A 21,925-nucleotide genomic window follows, 5' to 3' on the forward strand; every position below is an offset into this window, starting at 1 on the left:
TGCTAAGAAGACATTACTTACTGATCCACAGAACCCTCTGGGAAGTGAGGGTGGAAGGGTGGAAGCATGATGAATTATGGGAAACAAATACACAGCCTTCCACCAAAGAGAGGCAGAATAAGGCCTCAGCCAACCAAGGAACATGCTATTCGAATAAATTAAAAGATGGTTTCTTTCCCTTTAACAGGAGCCACACACAGACAACCCAAGAAGAGTTCAGTGCAGAAACCAGAAGAGCAAGAAGGTGTAACTGACCCAGCGGCACACAAACTGGATGCTGCCTTTTCAAGCACAGACAGAGACGTAAGAAGGAAATCGGATGGAATGAGACTTGAACCCATGCAAAGGGACTTCTGCCCTGTAAGCTCACGCACAGGTTTGTTACCAAGGTGGTAATTTGGATTTTGTGTCTTATCTCGTGACCGCTCAGAGTAAAAGCACTTGGTCCCGGGGAGAGGCCTCCTGACCGCATACGGCTGCAAAGGTGACGTGTCAGTTGTGATTCTTCGGTGGTTTGACACGTGGGACGTGAAAATGAAAATCTCTCACCTTGCTGCTGTGATCAGTTTCATCTGAGGATTCCAGGTCCGGCCCTTCGGTCTCCTCCAGAGCGGTCTCAGCACCACTGCCCTGCTCGCCGCACAGGCCGTGCCCTGCAAGACGACATCAGAGGAAAATGAGGGTCGGCATGTGCACCAACCGCTAAAAGCCATGCCTGTGCAAAGCGGGGCACGGGGTCAGGCTCACGACAGGTACATACATTGTGAGACCCTCCAAATACGAGCTGCACGATCTTGGCTCAGTAAGTGTGTTTTTATTGTTACTAGTATTATTTTTATATTATAGCATATATATATATATATATTTTTTCCAATACCTAATTGTTATGATGCGCCCCGCCCCCCACAACAAACTCAAGTTGAAGCCCTAACCTCCCACGCCATGGTATTTGGAGGTGGACCCAGGGACGTAAACATTCGGTCCACAATACGTATGATACCTGTTTTTGCGAAGTCTGGCAAGCTATAAACAGAACACCAAACTTCCATACTTCCCGGCATACTCTATGTAAAAGAGAAGGAAGAGAACACTGCAATCACAGGCCTCTGGGGGGGGCTTCTCAAATTTAAAGAGCATCTGAACCCACAGGGGATCACACTCTGCAGATTCAGATTCAAAAGATCTGGGGTCGAACTGAAAATTCTGCATTTCTCACAAGCCCCACGATGACACCAATCAGTACTGTAGGTCCACGGACCACACCTGGAGTTCCAAGGCTCTAAGACATTTAAAAACCTCTAGCTAATCTGATGAGACGGTGGTATAATCAAACCAGTCTGGCACTGGATCCGGGACGACAGCACCATCCCTATAAATGGACAGGATAGAAGATGAGAGAGTTAAGGGAGCCACTCTCTGACTCTTCCGATGAGAAAGCCTGGGTTTGCAAAGAGGTTGCCTTATCCAGTGACACCAGTACAGTCATAACCTGCCTGGCATCACTTTCTGTTTGGACTCGAAGTCAGCTGGGAAACAGGGAGGAAGCCCGCCTCCCAGCGAGCACTGCTCCAAGATGGTATCCTGTGGTCTCCCCTCCTCCTCTGGAATGAAGCACCAACAAAGTGAATACACTCTGAATGGAAGTTTCTGTCTGTGTCCTCCCTTTTGCTCTGGCTCTAGGATTTTCTAATTACTGGCTCACTCTACCATATGGCAGTAGCAGTCAAAGAAAGCAGCTCAGTCAACTTGGTGGCTATCGACTATGTCATATTGTCACCTCCATGGGGAAAAAGTGACTGAACACTCTGTACGGGGGCAATGGCTTAGAGGCTGGGGCCAGAGAAAAGGGCAAGAGTTGATCTCCAATGCGGAGGAGCGGATGAGCTCATTTAGGGACACTTTGCTAAGCACTGAGCTCTTGGATCACAGAAACCACGGCTCACTCAGCACTGTCCTAAACAGCCAGGCTGCACAGCCCACAGGGCACCATTCACACTGCAGTCTGCAGAATGGCAACCCCCCTGCCTGTACAGCCAACTGCTGTGACTCTACAGACCCCACTGTGTAATGCAATGCCTGGGGGACAGCTGATGCTCACAAGGTAGTGAGAAAACAGATGAAAGGATTTCATTGTTAATGATACAGTGGCCCTAGGTATCCTGAGAAGGAAGGAAGGAAGGAAGGAAGGAAGGAAGGAAGGAGACAGGGGAAGGGAGAGGGAAAGAAAGAAAGAAAGAAAGAAACAGAGAAAGAAACAGAGAAAGAAAAAAGAAAAAAGAAAAGAAGAGAAAAGAGAAGAAAAGAAAAGAAAGGAAGGAAGGAGGGAAGGAGGAAGGGAAGGGAAAGAAAAGAGGGAACTTCACCTCTACACAACACTTAAGAATGATAAATAAAACATAACAAAATCCTTTTAAACATAGAGCTGAGCTCCAACGAGTCCCAGGGCCCAAAATGAAGACAATAAAAGAAGCTGGTGTGGTGGGGCCAGTCTAAAAGCTGTGGCGATATTGAGTAAATCCATCAGTCCCCAAACCCTAGAGCAGTGTTTCCCGAAGAGAGAAAGAGACCTATGGGTGTTAGGAGAGGAACAATTCTGGGGGGCGGGGTACAAAATTGCACATTTGGCAGACACTTAGTCTCCCTCGCTCCTGGGCACTAAATACAATTAGCACTCCCCAATCTCTGTGCCAATAAAAATGCACCCACACATTTCCCAACAGCGGTACCATCACAGCTTGGGAGCCAATGTCCTGGAGACTCTGGTTTCAACTGTAAAGACCAGAGACAGAAAACAGGTGTCAGATCGGCACAAGTTGGAGACCTGGAACTGAATCTCCCGCATTCATTCACACGGTTCCTTTGAAGGGCTACACCCCTGGTCTAAAAAGATGTAAAAAGATAAAATAAACAGGTATTCATTGGCAAAAGGGAAGGGAAGGGGAGGAAAGAGAAGGGGAAGGGAGGGAAGGGGAGGGGAAGAGAGGGGAGGAGGGGAAAGGAAGCTTGTCTGATTCTGCCTACACTCTGGGACAGAAGACCAGGGAGGGAGCAAGGGGTGGGGGGGTGGTTCTCCAAAGAGGATAACCACAGGCTGACCCCACGGGTGTTTGAGATTCAAATTTACACCATGTACTGCCTCCAGAAGACTCTATGTCTTAGTCAGCTTGGGCTTCTGTAACAAAAGACCACAGAGGTGGTGGCTTAAATAAGACATTTATTTCTCTCAGTTCTGAAGGATGGAAGTCCAATGTCAAGGGGCTCACAGATTCTGTTCTTGGTGGAGACCCTTTCCCTGGCTTGTGGAAGGCTACCATCTCCCGATGTGCTCACATGACCTTTTCCTCGTGCACGTAAGGGAAGACTGAGCTCTGCTCTCTTGCTCTCCTCATGAGGACACTAACCCCATCATGGGGGGACCCCATCATGGGGTCCTATTTTCCCAACTTTAGCTAAGCCTGATTACCTCCTAAAGGCCCCAACTCCAAAGAACAATCACACGGGGCTCACGGCTTCAATGTATAGATTTTGGCAGGACACAAACATTCAGTCCGTGACACTTAAGATGAACAAACTACCTTAAAATCATTGTAGATTTGTATTCCAAGGGCTCTGGCAAAGACACAACCAAAATCCCTCTGGATGAATTCACTCTTAAAAACGGTATCATATAATGTCCAGAGATAAAGCTTGATCAAATTAAAACTCCTAGTCCATTATTAGAAAACCCAGGAAGAACCAGGTCCCCATGAGTGAGAAGCAGCAGACACAATAAACAACAGAAGCAGATTCCCAAGGAATGATACTGTAATCATCAGATACAGAATGGCAAGTATGCATAAAAATATATTTTTTTAAAAGGGACAAGAGGTAACTTCAGAAAAGATCAGGTAAATTCACAGAGTTTTTAAAAATGAGAACTAACCACTGAAATAAAATGCTCAATAGGTAAGAATAAAAGTTCAAGAAAGAATAAAAGATCTATCTGAAGAAAGCACAAAAATCTTCAAATGCTAACACAACCAATATAGAATTGTATTTCCAGCTAAAATATTATTCAATAAGGAGAATATAATGTTCTCTGTTTGAGAAACAAAGAGTGAGAAAGTTTGCTACAAACAGAACCTCACTAAAACAAACAAAACAAACAAACAAACAAACAAACAAACAAACCCCACCTCTCTAAGGGATATACAGCTATACCTTGGAAATATTGTGAGTTTGGGTCTAGACCACTGCAATGCAGTGGATATCACAATAAAGCAAGTCAGATGAATTTTTTGGTTTCCCAGTGCATATAAAAGTTATATTTACACTACACTGTAGTCTATTAAGTGTGCAATAGTATTGTGTCTTTAAAAAGTTTGATTTTCTAATGTTTACTTATTTATTTTGAGTGAGAGAGAGAGTGAGCGGGGGATTGACAGGGAGAGAGGGAGAGAGAATCCCAAGCAGGTTCTGCACTGTCAGTGCAGAGCTGGAACTCACAACCTGTGAGATCATGACCTGAGCCAAAATACAGTTGGACGCTTAATGGACAGAGCTACCCAGGCACCCTCTGATCAATCGTTATTAAGCTTGATCCATGAATAGATTTCAAACCCTTTTTCTAAGAATTTGTGAGTGTGCATCTTCCCCAAGGATCGGCAATTTATACAAGCAGGCCACACATCAGACCACAACATAAACCTCAACAAATTTCAAAGAGTCTGTATTCAGCCTCAGACTACACTTAGCAGCATTTTGGGGGAACTGAATTGGTGACAAAAGAGCAAAAAGCCAGTAACACCAGAGACAGTTTTAGAGAAAAAGAACAAGATTACAGAAGGTTACAGTATTTTCCCTACCAGATCCCAAAATGTATTGTAAAGCACAGGCTAACAGAGCATAGAGCCCAGAAACGGCCCTTCCGCATAGGGGGGTGTGATATACACAGTAAATGTGCCGTTTCAGACCCCAGGGAACAGAATGGTACCTCTGCTAAACATTATGACAGAAGACTACTCACATGGAGAAATAGAACGTTGTACCCTAACACACACCATTCACAAAAATCCATACCAGGGGGGTATACACCAGAAGAATGTCAGTAGCCCCAAGTATAAAATCTTTTATAAGAAAATACAGAAGACAAGGTTGGTTACCTTAGGAAAGAGAAGGGCTTCTTAAATAAGATATAAAAAGCACAAATCATAGGAGACAGAAACATCAGATTTTATTAAAATTAAAAACCCTTCTGGGGCACGTGGGTGGCTCAGTCAGTTAAGCATCCAACTCTTGATTTCGGTTTAGGACACAATTTCATGGTTCGTGAGTTTGAGTCCCGCATCGGGCTCTGCGCTGACAGTGCGGAGCCTGCTTGCGATTCTCTCTCCCTCTCTCTCTGCCCCTCTGTCTCTCACCCAAAATAAATAAATAAACTTTAAAAAAGAAATAAATCGAATTAAATTAAAACACTTCTTCGTCGGGGCGCCTGGGTGGCACAGTCGGTTAAGCGTCCGACTTCAGCCAGGTCACGATCTCGCGGCCCGTGAGTTCGAGCCCCGCGTCAGGCTCTGGGCTGATGGCTCAGAGCCTGGAGCCTGTTTCCGATTCTGTGTCTCCCTCTCTCTCTGACTCTCCCCCGTTCATGCTCTGTCTCTCTCTGTCCCAAAAATAAATAAATGTTGAAAAAAAAATTTAAAAAAAAAACACTTCTTTGTCAAAATGCAACAAAACACAGTATAAACTGAGAAAAGTTATCTTCAACATATAACTGGCAAAAACATTAATATCTAATAAAGGGACTCCTATGAATCAGTATCTATAGGTATATCCGATTCTAAAGCAAGTGTTCTTTCCCACTTCACTATGCGATGCTTCTGCCCTTAGCTGAAGACAAAAATTAATAAAATAAGAGAGAAAGAGCAATGCAGCTGGTAGAGCTGTTTGCAAACTGATGATTCTGTCCATCCCTTTGAGCACAGACTTCTGTGTCACTTCTTCTCCACCCCATGAACTGGGACTGGCCTTGTGAGTTGCTTCAATCAACAGAACGTGACATAGACGTGAGACAAAAATTCCAAGCCAGGGCCTCACAAGTTCTTACAGATTCTGGTTTGCCCCCAGGATCTCTGAGCTCACCAGACAAACCGCCGCCTAGCCTCCTGAGGTCCAGCCAACCAAGCACCAAACGTACAAGTGAGGCCGTCTTGTAACCCAGCCCCAGTCAAGCCACCAGACGACACAGCCAAATGTGCCACTCCGGGCAAGGGCAGCAAGGACCCAGCTGAGCCCCGCCCGAAACTGCCAAACCCAGAAGAACGAGCAAGGAAATTGACTGTCCTGGGATGGTTTGGTACCCAGCAGAAGATAACCAGGAAATGGGTCAGGGGGATTTAGTAATCAAAGAAAGCCAGAGAGGCAGGAACAGGGACTTCAAAGAGATGAGGTCATGTTCTGGCTCCTATGCTTCAAGGCCTTCTCTGAACATCCCCCAGCTTAAAAGGCTTATGCAAAAACACCGCTGGGGTTTTTTGGCAGCCTCAGTACAGTTTTGCAACATCCTATATCTCAGGTCTCCACCGCCTTCACTACAAGAGACTTTCCTCCAACAACAGACACCGAAGGAATTTTCTTCTTTGTCCCGGAAGGAGCTGCCCCCATTTACTCCCTAGTGCACCCCCCACACACACACTGGCTCTGCTGACCATCAGAGATGGGAGAGCCGAAGATAAGGCTGAGAGGTGGCTGAAGAAGTGGTCACAGCAAGGGAGCCGCCACCTCGCCTCCATTCCATCCCCACGTTTAGCACAACGTCTGGAACAGAGGAGGTGCCCAGTAGCCATGTGGCAGCACAGAGAAGAAGCGGGGCCAAATCTGAAGAGACAGTGGGTTGACAGGGGGCTGGGCAGCCCCAGAGAATGAGGAAGCACAGAGTAGGGCTGAAGCTGGGGGGGACAGGACCTAGAAGCACCATAAATAACATTCATTGTTGCAAATAGGTGCGGTCATTTCTTCACTTTTTAAAATGATTTTCATATCGGGGCACGTGGGCGGCTCAGTCGGTTAAGCATCAGACTCTTGGTTTCGGCTCAGGTCATGATCTCACAGTTCCGGAGTTCGAGCCTTGCGTTGGGGTCCGCTCTAAGCATGGAATCTGCTTTGGATTCTCTCTTCCTCTCCCTCTGCCCCTTCCCCCTCCAAAAGAAAATCCTTACAATGATTTTCACATCATAACAATGCTCTGGTGACCAAGAAAACCTTTGTGACGAGCATAGCCCACTCACAACTAGCAGGATGCACACATCAACGTAAGCCTGCGTTTAGATTTATCTTTAATTTACTTGGTTGAGGCACATTAACTCTGGCTCCATTTAAGTCCCTTTGGGACTTAAAGAAAGAAGATAAAAATCTTTCGCTTATGAGATGTACTAATTATGTGTACTACATAAGCAGATTCTCCAAATCAAACATTTCCAAAGAGGGACCAATTATAACACTGATTTTCATAACGCTTTGATTAATGCCTGAGTTTAAAGCTCTGTGAGGAAAAAAAAAAAATGATTGGAGGACAAGGGGGCAAGAAAAGGTTAGATACTGTCAATAAAAACATTTAGCTGAAATTTAACCACTAGGCCAGGATTTTATTTTGCTTTTTAGTCACATAAGAATTCCATAGAAACACTCATAATATATATATATGATCAGCATAAACACTCCACAACAAAGCTAAAAAGCAAAAGTAATTACAGAGGGGAAAAAAAAAAAAAAAGAATAGGTTAAAGTGCTCCAACTCTGACTTCATTGACAAATAACTTGTTCCCAGCCAAATTTCACACAATCTCAGTGTCCGTTTCTCTACGGAGAGAAATTTTTACATCCCCAAAAACCGTAGATCTAAGCGTTATCGACTCTGTTAATCTGTTGTAAAAGCCAAATAATACAAGGTTCATTACTGTTCTTTTAAAATACACACACGTGGGGCGCCTGGGTGGCGCAGTCGGTTAAGCGTCCGGCTTCAGCCAGGTCACGATCTCGCGGTCCGTGAGTTCGAGCCCCGCGTTGGGCTCTGGGCTGATGGCTCAGAGCCTGGAGCCTGTTTCCGATTCTGTGTCTCCCTCTCTCTCTGCCCCTCCCCTGTTCATGCTCTGTCTCTCTCTGTCCCAAAAATAAATAAACGTTGAAAAAAAAAAATTTAAAAAAAATAAAAAATAAATAAAAATAAATAAAATAAAATAAAATACACACACGGAGGCTCTGAAATTCTGAACCATTTTTCCCCACACACAGGATTTCGAGGGTGTCGTCAACCCAATCCAGCCGGAAATCAAGACTAGATGTTTGGCTCTTGCCAGCAGGGCCTCAGGAAGCAAGCCAGGTGCTGTGTGACAAAACCATGGGGCCCAGACAGTTTACAAAACGCACATGGCTCCAAATTTTATCAACAAACAAACAGAAGACCGTGTGCTACTGGTATCTAGGAGACTTCAGAGCCTCCGAAGGATGGGGCCATATTTGTTTGCAGGAAAAAATCTGTGCGGTGCCTATTTCTCTGTTGTGTCTCCCTGCTGCCTGATTGTCTTGTGTTTTCGGAATCAAGCTCCAGACAATCTGCACGGAACAACGGTCTGAAATAGACTTGTACTTCCCCAGAAACTGAGGGAAGCAGGCTCTGCCCGCAAATCAAACAACTGTCCGTGGTGGGTGCTCAACCAGTCCTCTGGCCAAGGTGCCTTGGGCTCTCCCAACTGTCACAGAAGCCTTTCCTGTTACAACAAACTCTGCTTAATCTACTTCCTCCAGGAGGGGTATTTGTACTCGGACAGACTCTAATCCTCCACTTAGCATCAGACAGATGTGCCTGAGGTATATCAAGGGGGGAGGGAGGCACTTGACTCTCCAAACAACGATGGCCCCAACTGTCCTTGACGCGCATAGGCCGGAGTGAGCTGCAGACGCCCAGCTCGGCTTCCATAATGACCACTTTTCAAACAAGAACCAACTTCAGTTTGCTGAACTCTGGCACTTTTATTGTAACACTGAGCTAAATGAGGGCACCGGCTTTGCCCCAACCCGTCGAGAGGAATTTTAGAGAAGATAAAGCAGAGCTGCATTCACCATAAAAATTAAATGGATGTGAGCCTTGATGGCAGGATTTAAAATGAAAGACGCAAACAGATGTTTTGAAGCCTTGGAAAGATACCATTGATGCTCTGTAGTGATTCTTTCAACTTGCGTAAAGTGTGGGGATTGCAGAATTACTGAAAGAAATACCTTTGTGCCAAGAATTAATTTCAATGATAAATATCTTATGCCAGAACAATCCTACTCACACTTGGGAGAAAGGCCTCAGAATAAGCATTTATTTGTTCTTTGCTCTTCCCTTGACTCAAAAGGCAGTGGGTGGGGGAGGCCCAGGGGGAGATGCCAGAGAAGGGTATTTGTGTTCGAATTCCCTCAATAAGTGTTTAATAAAACCTTTCAAAATTAATTAATGTACACCGAGATTTGCTTTTCTATATTGATGCTCACTGTGAATATTTCCCTACCTGGGTAATGTGGGTTTTCCTTCTAGTAAAGCGGGCCAGTGGCTCTCCAAGGGAGGAGATTTTGTTGCTCAGGGGACAGCTGACAATACGTGAAGAGATTTTGGTTGGCACAACTTGGGGAAGGGGCTACCGTTAACTTACAGTGGTTACATTAATGCACAGGACAGCCCCCCCACCACAAAGAATAACCTGGCCCCAAATGTGAGTAGCTCCAGAGGAGACCAGTATTCAAAATAAATCACACAGGAGCATTCGAGAGGCTTTTTGGAACCCTCACACAAACAGTGCTGCAACTTCCTACCTCAGCTTCCTCTTCACTCCAAGGTTCTCTCTATAACAACAGCCACTCAAGGGACTGTCGTTTTGTCTAGACATCCTTCCTCCATTTTCTTACCAGTACCTCGGTAAACAAACATTAAAAAAAAAAAAAAGGTGGGGGGAGGGGGATGAAAGTAGCTCAAGAAAGATTTTGACAAGGACCCCAGGTGGTCAATGACTGAGAATGGGAAGCTGAGTCTCAGGGAGAACACAGAGGATGAGATCTCTTATTTTCTAAGCCAACACAGCAACCCATTTGCCACGCTTCCTTCTCAAGGGACACAAGGGCGGGGACACACTCCACATCCCCTAACGGATTTCCATTACAAAAATCTCAGGCCACAATATGATGTCAACAAATGCCACCACAGATGGTCTGCGTAGGACCATAACTTTCCAATCACCTTGCCATTCTATCAAGACAATCAAAAGAGGATCAACAAACAAAGACCGTTGGAGACCAAAGGTAGTGGATCCCAATCCCAGCTGCACGTTAGAATCCCCTGAGTTTTAAGTAACCACAAGTACAAATGCACCCCCAGGCCCCACCCCAGGTCATGGGAATCACCATCTCTGAAAAGGGGCCCAGGTGTCTCAGCACCTAGTCAGCAGAATTCATTTCTTTCTGCCTGGGAAAGGGAAATACTTAAGTAAGGTATTCACAAACTTAGTTCTCAGACAATTCACCTGTTGCACGTTGAGGTGGATGGAATAGAGACCAGAGAGATCAAAAATGAGCAGCTTCCAGTTACAAGCCACAAATCTTCATGTCTCCATAAGAGACTGTGCTTTGAACACGTAACATTTATCGAGCACTAAGACCTAAACACTTCACTTTTATTTTTATTAATTTTTTTTAGCATTTATTCATTTTTGAGAGAGAAAGAGCATGAGCGGGGGAGGGGCAGAGAGAGAGAGAGAGAGAGAGAGAGAGAGAGAGAGAGAATCCGAAGCAGGCTTTAGGCTCTGAGCTGTCAGCACAGAGCCCGATGTAGAGCTTGAACTCATGAACCGCGAGATCATGACCCGAGCCGAAGCTGGATGCTTAACCAACTGAGCCACCCAGGCACCCCCAAAACACTTCACTTTTATAACTCAATTAACCCTCACAACAACTTAGTGAGACAGTACTGTGGTATCATCCCCATTTTATGCACAAGGACACTGAGGCACAGAGAGATTAAGCATAACCTGTTCAAAGACAGAAAGCTAATAAACACAGAACCAGGACTTAGTCCCAAGAAACGTGGTCCCAGAGCCCACTCTATCTCACTAGCGTGTGGGGCTTTCAGAGAGGAAACAAACTTATGCAACAAAGGGGTTCAGAAATAATCCAGTGCTGAAAGTTAGTCCCATATTTCAGTTCAGGGTTCTGAGGGCAAGATTGGGCCACGCCTGCCTACTTGGGCACCGGCCAGGGCTCACGTGGACCCCAGGGTCCCTGAGACACTGCGTGGCCCTCCGTCAAGGTGGCCAAACATCCACTGTGACCACCGTTAAGACGGTCCCTGCATCAGACCTCAAACCTGCACTCAGGATGCTTCTTATTTTTAGCTCCTTCTAAATTTAGACTAAGGCGATAGTCCAGCCTCCCCATTGTACAAACTTTCTAGTTGTTTTCTTTACTATTTTAACTGCAGCCGTCAGTGGATGCTGCTTTATCTCTGCCTCATTACGGAGCAGTCTTTCAGATCATTTTATCCTGTTTCCTTGCCTCTTGTATTTTTCATGGTGAAATGGGAACTAGGAGCTGCTAGCGACCAGAAAGAAGGCAAAGAGGCTTCAGCTGCTCCAATTGGACCGCCACTGCCCAGGGCTTTTGAGAATTCTTCTGGAACGTGTTAATGCTGAAGAAAACTAACACGATGACTACCTTTTTGCTTTATGCTTGAACCAGTTTTAATGACCTGAATTTGACCCAGAGGACTGTGTTCTGAAGGATTTTGATCATCGCAAAATAGTATCGTTTAACTGGAAAAGAAGCAAAGGAATGGATACATCTTCTAAGAATGATTCCAAAATGGAAATTGTAATGTGTTGTAAACACCGGTAGATTTGGTGGATTAAGCACTCAGCCTTCAAAGGTGACTGGCCTGAAGGAGGTAACATGTACTATGTAGAGGTCAGTTAGGTTTAAAACTCCATCCTATAAAAGATGGGACAGCTACTATATATACAGAATATACTCAATATTTCTAAAATAAATACATGCATGCAAATACATTTTAATTAAAACAATTTTAATAAAAATTTGCAAAACGTACACACACACATACACACAATTTTTTAAAGAAGAAACACCCCAAAATAGGGACAATCAACCTTTATTTAAACAGTTTGTTTAAACAGTTCCAAAAAAACTTTACTTGTAAAAACAGGCCATGGGTTGCATTTGGCTTGTGGGTTGTAGTTTGCCAACCCCTGCTTTATATCCATAGCCCACAGGAAGGGCTCAGACAGAAAAAAAAAATTCAAAGAAAGTTGAAATACACTGTATGTACATAGTACGTACATCCAGATCTTATAAAAATCCGTTAAATAACCCAACCTAACCTAACATAACAAGCCTCATTCAGAGTCATATTACAGATAGAAACATCAGTCTCTGTGAACTGAGTTTTATGGGATCAATCCTGCCATCTTGTGGTCACACAAAAGAATAGCCTTTGTGGTCTCCATTCCCCATAGGGGTACACAGCTCCCTGGAAACATTTTCTAAAAATCTGATTGGGGTGCGGGTACTGCAATGACATAATGAGTCAAGGAAGTCAACAGCAGTAAGTGTGATCAATTTTCTGAAGCCTCAACTTGTCAAATTCCTGCAACAGCCACTGAACAAAAGAATGTGCTCTCACAAGGGCTCTGCTGGGGATCTATTCTCATCAAGCCAAACTGCAGAAGGGAATTTGAAACACAGTGACAGGAGGGTGCCTGGGTGGCTCAATCAGTGTCTGACTTGGGCTCAGGTCATGATCTCGTGGTCCATGACATTGGGCTCTGCACTGACTGTAGAACTTGCTTGGGATTCTCTCTCTCTCCTTCTCTCTCTCTCAAAATAAGTAAATAAACTGAAAAAAAAATCAATGGCAGGGCAAAGAATATTCAAAGTACCTACACCCAGAGTTTGAAATCAAAGATTTTTTTTTTTAATTCAAGTTTTGAAAAGAAAATAAATCCAAAGACCCCAACTTACTAAATCAACCCCACTGCTAGAACCAGGTCATGGAGAAAGAAGTGACAGCAACATGTTATTGACTGGTGGGCTCATTCACGGACCCTCACTCAACAAGAACAGGGTGCCGTGGAGCAAAGTGAAGCAGGTGTAAGCCCAGTCCCAGGAACAAACTCAGGACAGAGAGACAAACCAGTAAGAACAGTACTGTACAACTAGGGCCCACGTGAAAGAGGTCTTTGCAGGGTCCTAGGGACCCGGAGCAGGGAGGCTTCAAGGGGCAGATAGCATACAAGTTGCTTCTTTTTTTTTTTTTTTTTTTAAGTTTATCTCTTAATTTTGAGGCAGGGGCTGGGGGGAGGGAGGGCAGAGAGAGAGAGAGAGAGAGGGGGAGAGAGAGAGAATCCCAAGCAGGCTCCACACTGTCAGTGCAGAGCCTGACACGAGGCCCAAACTCACAAACCATGAGATCATGAGCTGAGCCGAAGTCAGATACTTAACTGACTGAGCCACCCGGGTGCCCCCAAGTTGCTTCTTTTAGGGTAAGCACAAGGTTACAAAGGGATAGGGAGAAAGGCTGAGGGCAGAAAGTGCAGTGGGTAAGGCAGGGCACGGTTGCACCTGTGGACTCCTGCTCCGACTGGAGGCCGGGCGAGCCCAAGAGAAGCTGACCAAATGAGAGCTCTGGGCATATTTCCACGCGGGGCAGCCCGTACCCTCTCCCACACAGAAGGGAAAGCATGGGCTCGACGGTTTGGGGGATGGTGGCGTGGAAGGCAGAGGGGGGACCCAGAGCCTTGGTGAATCTCTGTCATTTCCACCCACAGCCAAGACACGGGGGCCTCTACCCATTCGACTTTCTCCAAAATGATACACAGCAGCAGTAGCTGCGTGTGTGACAGGTTGATTAGTGGATAAATGGTTACTCCGCAAGAACACAAGTCCCCCGACCCCTGGAAATTAACAGGAAGCACACACTCCGTAACCAGTTCATTTCACTCGTACGTCTTAGGCCTGCTGGCCCCAGGCCACTGGAACACACACACACACACACACACACACACACACACACACACACACACCCAGCAGGTCCCGGCTGACCCGGGCTCAGATGCGGGTCCGGCACACGGCGCAGCCATACCTGGGTTGCTGCTGAGGAAGGCCAGGGGGCTGTCGTTGAGATCCGCGGGGCCGTCCGCTCGGTGGGGCGGGCAGTCCAGCAGCTCCACACCCCCAACCAGCTCAGGGTAGGTCCTCACCAGGAGGCCCAGGGACGGCTGCGTGAGGAAATCTTTGAGCACAGAGGAGTTCAGGGTGCCTGCAGCCCGGCTATTGATCTCGAGAATCTCATCTCCCGCTTTCAGGCCTGCCAACGCGAGACGGAAAATGTTTCATTTCACACGCACACAAAAGCAGTGGCAGCCGCAGCATCGAGTCAGATCACAACAGCGTAGAAACCCTGCTGTAAAGGGCACGTGGAGTCACCTGTCGTGGGCCCCACGGCCCTGGGCGCCGGTACAAACAGGCTCTGGTCCTCAACAGTGATCACCAGGTGATCACGCGGGCCCCGGTCTCAAAGGTTCCGGACTCGGTCGTGACAAGCGTGCCTGTCTGTCCTGCACACACACCAACTAAACACATTTTCTCCTTCCCGAATCCACCTGCTCTGGGCACCTTCTCCTCACAAATGCTAACTCCGGCTATCATCCTCAGTTTTGAGGGGAAATGGTAGAAATGTTCTGGGTAGCTGGGGCGGCTCAGTCGGTTAAGCATCTGGCTTCAACTCAGAGCATGATCTTGTGGTTCGTGGGTTCGAGCCCCACGTCGGGCTCTGCGCTAACAGCTCAGAGCCTGGAGCCTGCTTTGGATTCTGTGTCTCCCTCTCTCTCTGCCCCTTCCCTCCTCATGCTCTGCCTCTCTCTTTCTCAAAAATAAATAAACATTAAAAAAATTTAAAAAAACAAGAAAACAAATGCTCTGATTGCTATAATCAATATGTTTTGTACACACTCGTGCGACAGTGCACACATGTGGCATGGCCAGCTAACATCTCTTTGCTCACTGCTATGGAACCAAAGTGCAGTGAGCTTCTTCTGGCTACGACTATAGAAAATCAACTTATTCCAAATCCAAACACAATCTAGAGAACCACATGTGATCATTTTTTGCCCTCCACACCCCCCCCGCCGCCTTTTTTGTAACTATATCACGGCTTCGGGGTGAGTATCTTTTGGAAGGTCCCCAAAGGTTCTGCTGCTTTTGCAAAGCATGCTGGGGGAGTTGCCAAAGCTGGGACCCAAGGGAACTAGCCCAACCCAAAAGAACAAGAGGTTGTGACGGACCCTGCGGCGTTTCAACCTGGTATTAAAAGAACATTCCAGCAGTTTGAGAAAGGGAGAGGTTAGAGCAGAACATGAAAGGAAATATTGTTTCAGCTACAAAGAAGACAAGAGTCCAACTCTCACTCTAAAGACTCATGTGGAAGAACAAACTTGGAAAGGGAAGTGAGTGAGGGCAAAGGTAAATGAATAAACTGCAGAAATGAGACGCCACTCAGCTCCTCAGGTATCCACAGATCCCACCTCTGAGTCTGAGGGAAAGTGTTTCCACAGAGAAGTTCGTACTTCCCGGCTTCACCGAGTCACAGCCCTTGGCTATCTGTACTCGGGTTTCCAAAACACTTGACATCAACCTTCTACCATAAAACACTCCAGGAAACGCTTGGAGTGGGGAGGCAACGGAAGACAAATGTTTTTCTCTACTCAGAGGTGGAATTCTGGGAAGCTAAGCACTCCAGTTTTAGGTGACAGATTTTGGCATCACAGCATTTGAAATGAAAACACAAAATTCCCCCATGTGGAATGTAATTTGTTTGGTTGGTGTTTTTTAAGTCTTCTCTCGGAGAAAACCCTTTCGGTTAGACATTAGAGGAGGTAATATAAGGAGAAACAGAAGACAGGACTTAAACATCTAGGAGTTTTGTTTTGTTTTTAAAAAAAATTTTTTTAACGTTTATTTATTTTTGGGACAGAGAGAGACAGAGCATGAATGGGGGAGGGGCAGAGAGAGAGGGAGACACAGAATCCGAAGCAGGCTCCAGGCTCTGAGCCATCAGCTCAGGGCCCGACGCGGGGCTTGAACTCACGGACTGCGAGATCGTGACCTGAGCCGAAGTCGGAGGCCCAACCGACTGAGCCACCCAGGCGCCCCGTTGTTTTGTTTTTTAAAGAAGTTCCAGGTTTACCATGACTGGTGTAGCAAAAGTGTACAGTGGGTTGAACAGTGACCCCCCCCCCAAAAATATGTCCATGTCCCAGAACCTGTGAGTGAGGCCTTATTTGGAAACAGGATCTTTGCAGTTATAATTAAATAAATGATCTTGAGATGACACCATGCAGGACTGTCTGGTGCGTCAAAAACCCACTGATAAATGTCCTCTGAAGAGAGGCACAGAAAAAAGATAGACGTGAACAGGGCGGTGATAGATACTGCTGGGGGTCAAGGAACACCTAGAACTGTCAGAGGCTGGAGGGGACAAAGAAGGATTCTTTCCTAGAGACTTCAGAGGGAGCTGCTGACACCTTCGTTTAAGAATTCTGGCCTCCAGAACTGTGAGAGGACACATTCCTGTTGTTTTAAACCACCCAGCTTGTGGTCATTTGTCATGGGAGACCTAGACAATGACCACAGGCAGTTGCCTGAGTGAGTTATTCTCAGTATTAATACGTGAGTGTAGACAGCCCAGCAGTAGTGAGCAATGAAGTGCCTCACTGGGGTCCTGCTGTCACAGTGTGACCGCGTAACAGCTCTGTGACCGCGGGCATGTTACTGAATCTCTCCCAGCCCCTGTTTCCTCATACGTAAAAGTGACCGTGCGCTGAGACTAAGTGAAGTAACCCATGTAAAACTCTTAGCACAGCATTTGGCACGTTGAAGGTATTCACTAGACATGAGCTCTCATCAGTATGTAGCAGAAGAAAAAGGAAAGCTTTTCTTTCTAACAGAAAACCACAGCCTGCTTAGAAGCAATCCCCATAATCGACCGTGGCAAAAGCTGTGAAGTATCTAGAAGATACTCTGCCCTGGAAAAAGAAGTACAAGGTTTTCTCGACCGGGCTCTGTCCTGTGGAGCCATCAGAGAAACACTCGGGAGGACAGCAAACAAGATGCCAGCTCCCAGCCTCAGATGACCCCAAGAGAAGAATGATGGGCCAGAATGAGCACACCCCAGTTGAACAGAGATTAAGTGTTATGGTTTTGGTGCAAAGAGTCAATTCCGTAAGTATAGCCAACGCGAGATCCAGGGGACGGGTAGGCAGATATTAAAGGGGGATTCACCATTAGTTCATTATAGGCCAAAAGCCCCAGGTGGTTAACAAAAATAAATAAGAGACTTAGTTATAACATGATGGACATCCATCATCTTCTCTATAGAGAAGAATAAGGTAAAGCGGTAAATGGAAGCTGAAGAAGGAGAATGTTTTGTGATTAGAGATCTCCGAGAAGAGGCCTTACGGTCTGTAGTGAGCTCTCCATTATCCAGACGTCTGCACAGAGAGGCTAGAATTAACATTAAAAAACCCAAATCTCTCTCTCTTTTCTACTGTTTATTTATTTTTGTGAGAGAGCGTAAGCAGGCGAGGGGTAGAGGCGGTGGGGACAGAGGACCCAAAACGGGCTCTGGGCTGCCAGCAGGGGACAGTCCGACATGGGGCTCGACCTCACAAACCACGAGATGACCACTGCGCTAAAGTCAGATGCTCAACCAACTGAGCCACCCAGGCGCCCCAACCCAAGTCTCTTGCTTGCCACTGCCCTCTACATGGGTGTGTCTGTGGCCCCAGTGGACAAAGGGACATCACTCTTAAATCTATAGAGGACAGTGCTATACAAGGCAAGTGGGTTGGAACAGACAACCATTTGTTTTTATCTAAAACCAGGGCTCCTGGATTCAGAGAACTAAAACAGGATGTGACTGAAACTGAGGCAGCGTACTTCCCCACCCCCATACCACGCCAACGGGCACACTCATCGTGCTGCAAGAGATAACAATCAGACTTTGGGTTTGTGGGAGAACAAACCCTGCCACGTCTGCTCCCAGCTGAGATACAGCTTAGTGAATGTGGAGACTCGCCTCCAGGCTGCCTTTGGCCTTGAAAAGCATGGAAGGAAAATCCTCCTCTGTGACGGCGGTGAATACATGACTTTGACTTTATTCCCCATTTGTCACACTTCAGCCATTTCTGTGCACAGCCAAGTGTGCAGGCTGCCCTTCTCCGAGGCTTACGGCACAGGGGAAGTAACCTGGGTAGGTAGCTCGAAGGTCGTGAACACCCAGAACTGAGCTGTACCAAGACATGGAAGGAGTTGGCAAGGTAGGCCACTCCACCATTTTCTTGTCTGCTCCATTCTTGTCTGCTAGAGCAGACAGATGCAAGGCATTACGTCTACGTGCAACTGACCCAGACGTTTTGGTCTTTTATTCGACAGGTATGATATGGCTGCTGCCTGGATGAAACGAAAAGTTCCACAGCAAGGAGAATGAAAGGAAAGTGGGTTTTGAGCCCTATCTAGCGGCCTGATTTGTTTACGGTAAGTATGGTAGGCTGAAAAGTGCCCCCCACCCCCCAAACTCATGTCCATCCAGAGTATCAGAATGTGACCTTAGTTGGAACTAGGGTCTTTGGGGCGCCTGGGTGGCTCAGTCAGTTAAGCGTCTGACTCGATTTCGGCCCAGGTCACGATCAGACGGTTTGTGAGTTTGAGCCCCACGTCGGGCTCTGCGCTGACAGTGTGGAGCCTGCTGGGGATTCTTTCTTTCTCCCCCTGTCTCTCTACACTTCCACCACTGTCTCTGTCTCCCAAAATAAGCTTAAAAAAAAAAAATGAATGGGGTCTTTGCAGATGTAATTACGTTAACGATGAAATCACACTGGATTAGGATGGGCTCTACATCCAATGACCAGTATTCTTATAAGAAGGCCATGTAAAGATGCAGAGACACACAGAAAAGAAAGCCATGTGATGAAAGACAGAGAGATTAGAGGGACGCAACCACAAGCCAAGTACTGCCAAGGACCGCCAGCAGCCACTGGAAGCAAGGGGGAGGCATGGGACAGATTCTTCCGTCAGAGGCGCCAGAAGGAAACAACCCCACCCATACTCGGATTCTGACCGTCTGGCCTCCTGAACCGTAAAAGCATAAATTTCTGTTGTTTTTAATCACTCAGTTTGTGATAATTTGTTACTGCAGCCCTAGGAAACCATCACAGGAAGCAAAAAAATCTAGGCTGAAAAGATTCTCTCTGAGTAGAAAGAGGAAAGAGAGTTGGGGTTTTGCAAGTAGCCCGGACCGCAGTGAGCCCTGGGAGGGCCGCAGGCGGGGTGTGGCAGAACAGAGCTCTCTCCGTGGGGCAAGAAGACTGGATCCTGAAACCCTAGGTTCTCAACTTCTGCAAAGGTCCCTTCATGAGCGGGAGCAGGACCACAGCCACTCTGAAGGAGCTTTGCAGGTTCAGGGGAGAGCCAGCATCAGCTCTGGCCACTGGAGCACAGAGGGCTGTTCCCAAATGCTGCTTCAGGAAAACCCCTAGGACCTCCATACCATCGAAAGATGATCACGTCAGATTAGAATGGAATTTTCCACCAGCCCCAAGGAAATGGGCGCAGAATCAGATTTAAGACCCAATGTGTGACATTTCTTAAACACTTGTGTTTATAGAACAATATGCATATTCCCTGGGAGGGTTTTCAAGGAGACAATGTTCAAATAATCTTTACCAGTGAACCCTTTGGGGGTGTCTTTCTCATCCACCAACCAGAGAAACCCCCAAGGGATTTTAAGAGAGACAGACAGACAGTTACGATACTCAGTCACTTACCTTTCTTGGAAGCTAAGCCAGTTTCCTTTACACTATTCACATAGAGCCTTCGAACGCCATCTTCTTCCACAGAGGAAAGGGAAAAGCCTAGAAAACACAAAGACAGAATGGTAGGGCTCACACCTTCCGAATGTTTGCCAAACAACATGAAATACCTGCTGTGAACTAGGTATGTTCAATGTTTTTGGTTACAGTTTGGAGCGATTGTTTTTTCCTTGTTCGTATTATTTTACAAAGCACACAAAAAAATGTATTTTTAGATCACTCTAAAAAGGCCACTACTTGCAAAAATTAACATTACCAGGTACATCTCTCCTCACACCACCTACCTATCAACCCAAATGGAAGAAAATTATTTTGTTTTACCTTGCTTGCTAGCAAATGCCACAGTTTTATTTTTTCCATTGTCTCCTCCACAGTGCAAATGGGATGATTAGCATATCTCAACTGGGTCCTTCGGCTTTTTGCAGCCAATCCTTGTCCTAAGATATGTTACACCTGAACAACTATATGGTATGTGTCCAGCCATATATATTGCTATATGGACACCGAGTTTAATTTAATAAATCTTTGCATAGGGGGATTAAGTACTGACTTGCTTTACAAATCTTATTTTATACTGAAATTCATTGATTGCACATTCTACTAGAGTGTGATCATAAGATTATCTTATACTTGTCCAGCCTTCCAGAGCCCAAAGCCCATTAGCTAATCAATCTTGGGCTTGCTACATCCTTCGGAAAAAAATGCAGAACCAGACCCTGAGTTTCCAGGTGGTTTGGGGATCTGAGGGGCTTCTAATTCCGTGGCCACAAGCCCTGGGCACCTCAGTTTCTAGACAGTCTCATTACAATTCTTTTCTGATCAGGGCGACTGGCTGGCTCAGTCAGTGGAGCATCCAACTCTTGATCTCAAGGTCATGAGTTCCAGCCCCGAGCTGGGTACAGAGATTTTTATTATCTTTTTAATGTAAATTTATTTATTTTGAGAGAGGGTGAGACAGTGCAACAGGGGAGGGGAGAGAGAAAGAGAAAGAGAGAGAAGGAGAGAGACAGAGAGACAGAATCCCAAGAAGGCTCGGTGGAGAGCCCGACACGGGGCTCGATCTCACGAACTGTGAGATCATGACCTGAGCTGAACTCAAGAGTCGGGAGGCTTAACAAACTGAGCCACCAGACACCCCGAGATTACTTAAAAGTCTTTTCTGATCTGTTATCTCCTTTCCCTCAAGTAAGAGACTGTGGCAAACACCCCTAAAAGAGCAATCAGAATTAATGCAATTGTGAAGATATGACATAATTTCAGGTCTGGGAGAAGAATAATCCCCTAATATAGGTACTTACCTTAAGGGTGAAGGCAGAAAAAAAATCACAGTGCTTTTGAAGAGCAAATAAGCAAATAACAACAAGACTGAATAATAAATTACAGGACTGAGACCCAGGGAGTCATCAAGACTTTTCAGGCCGTGTCATAACGAACATGGGTTTTTCTGTTTAGTTCACAGGATCAGGAAATAGATACCCACACTTAGGCAAAACTACCAACTGTCTTCACCCACTACAGTATCATAACTCCCTCAGATGGGGAAACACAGGCCATACCCTGAGGACTTTCTGGTCTTTATTTGACTCGTACTTTGAATTCCATTCTTATAGCAACTTGTAACGTTCAGATTATGTTTCAAGAAGACCCACTCAAATCGGGGCCCCTGGGTGGTTCAGTTGGTTAAGCGTCTGACTCTTGATTTCGGCTCAGGTCATGATTCGTGAATTCGAGCCTCACGTTCGGATCTATACTGACAGTGCGGAGCCTGCTTGGGATTCTCTCTCTCTCCCCCCCCCCCTCTCTGTCCCTACCCTGCTCGTGCCCTCTCTGTCTCTCAAAATAAACTTTAAAATAAAAAAAAAAAAAAGAAGACCCACTCAAGTAAAAATAATTTTATACATGAGCCAATTAAGTGATATTAGCCCTAACACAGGTTTATCTATTTGCATTTCAGTAGAGAATTTCTCTTATCTGTTAGAGTA

General features: G+C 46.0%; 1 protein-coding gene across 6 annotated transcripts in view; it reads right to left on the reverse strand.

Moving 5' to 3' along the window:
• TIAM1 (TIAM Rac1 associated GEF 1) overlaps positions 1-21,925 on the reverse strand; it is a 396,054-nt gene that overhangs the window by 42,460 nt on the left and 331,669 nt on the right. For all 6 annotated transcript variants that reach the window (XM_047874694.1, XM_047874692.1, XM_047874689.1 and 3 more), the window contains 3 exons: positions 19,899-19,985; positions 14,159-14,383; positions 550-653 (listed from right to left, as the gene is read on the reverse strand). In XM_047874694.1, the coding sequence (XP_047730650.1) occupies positions 550-653; positions 14,159-14,383; positions 19,899-19,985 (416 nt within the window). The remainder of the gene's footprint in view (positions 1-549; positions 654-14,158; positions 14,384-19,898; positions 19,986-21,925) is intronic.

This window comes from Prionailurus viverrinus, chromosome C2 (assembly GCF_022837055.1).
Source record: "Prionailurus viverrinus isolate Anna chromosome C2, UM_Priviv_1.0, whole genome shotgun sequence".
Classification (NCBI taxonomy): domain Eukaryota; kingdom Metazoa; phylum Chordata; class Mammalia; order Carnivora; family Felidae; genus Prionailurus; species Prionailurus viverrinus.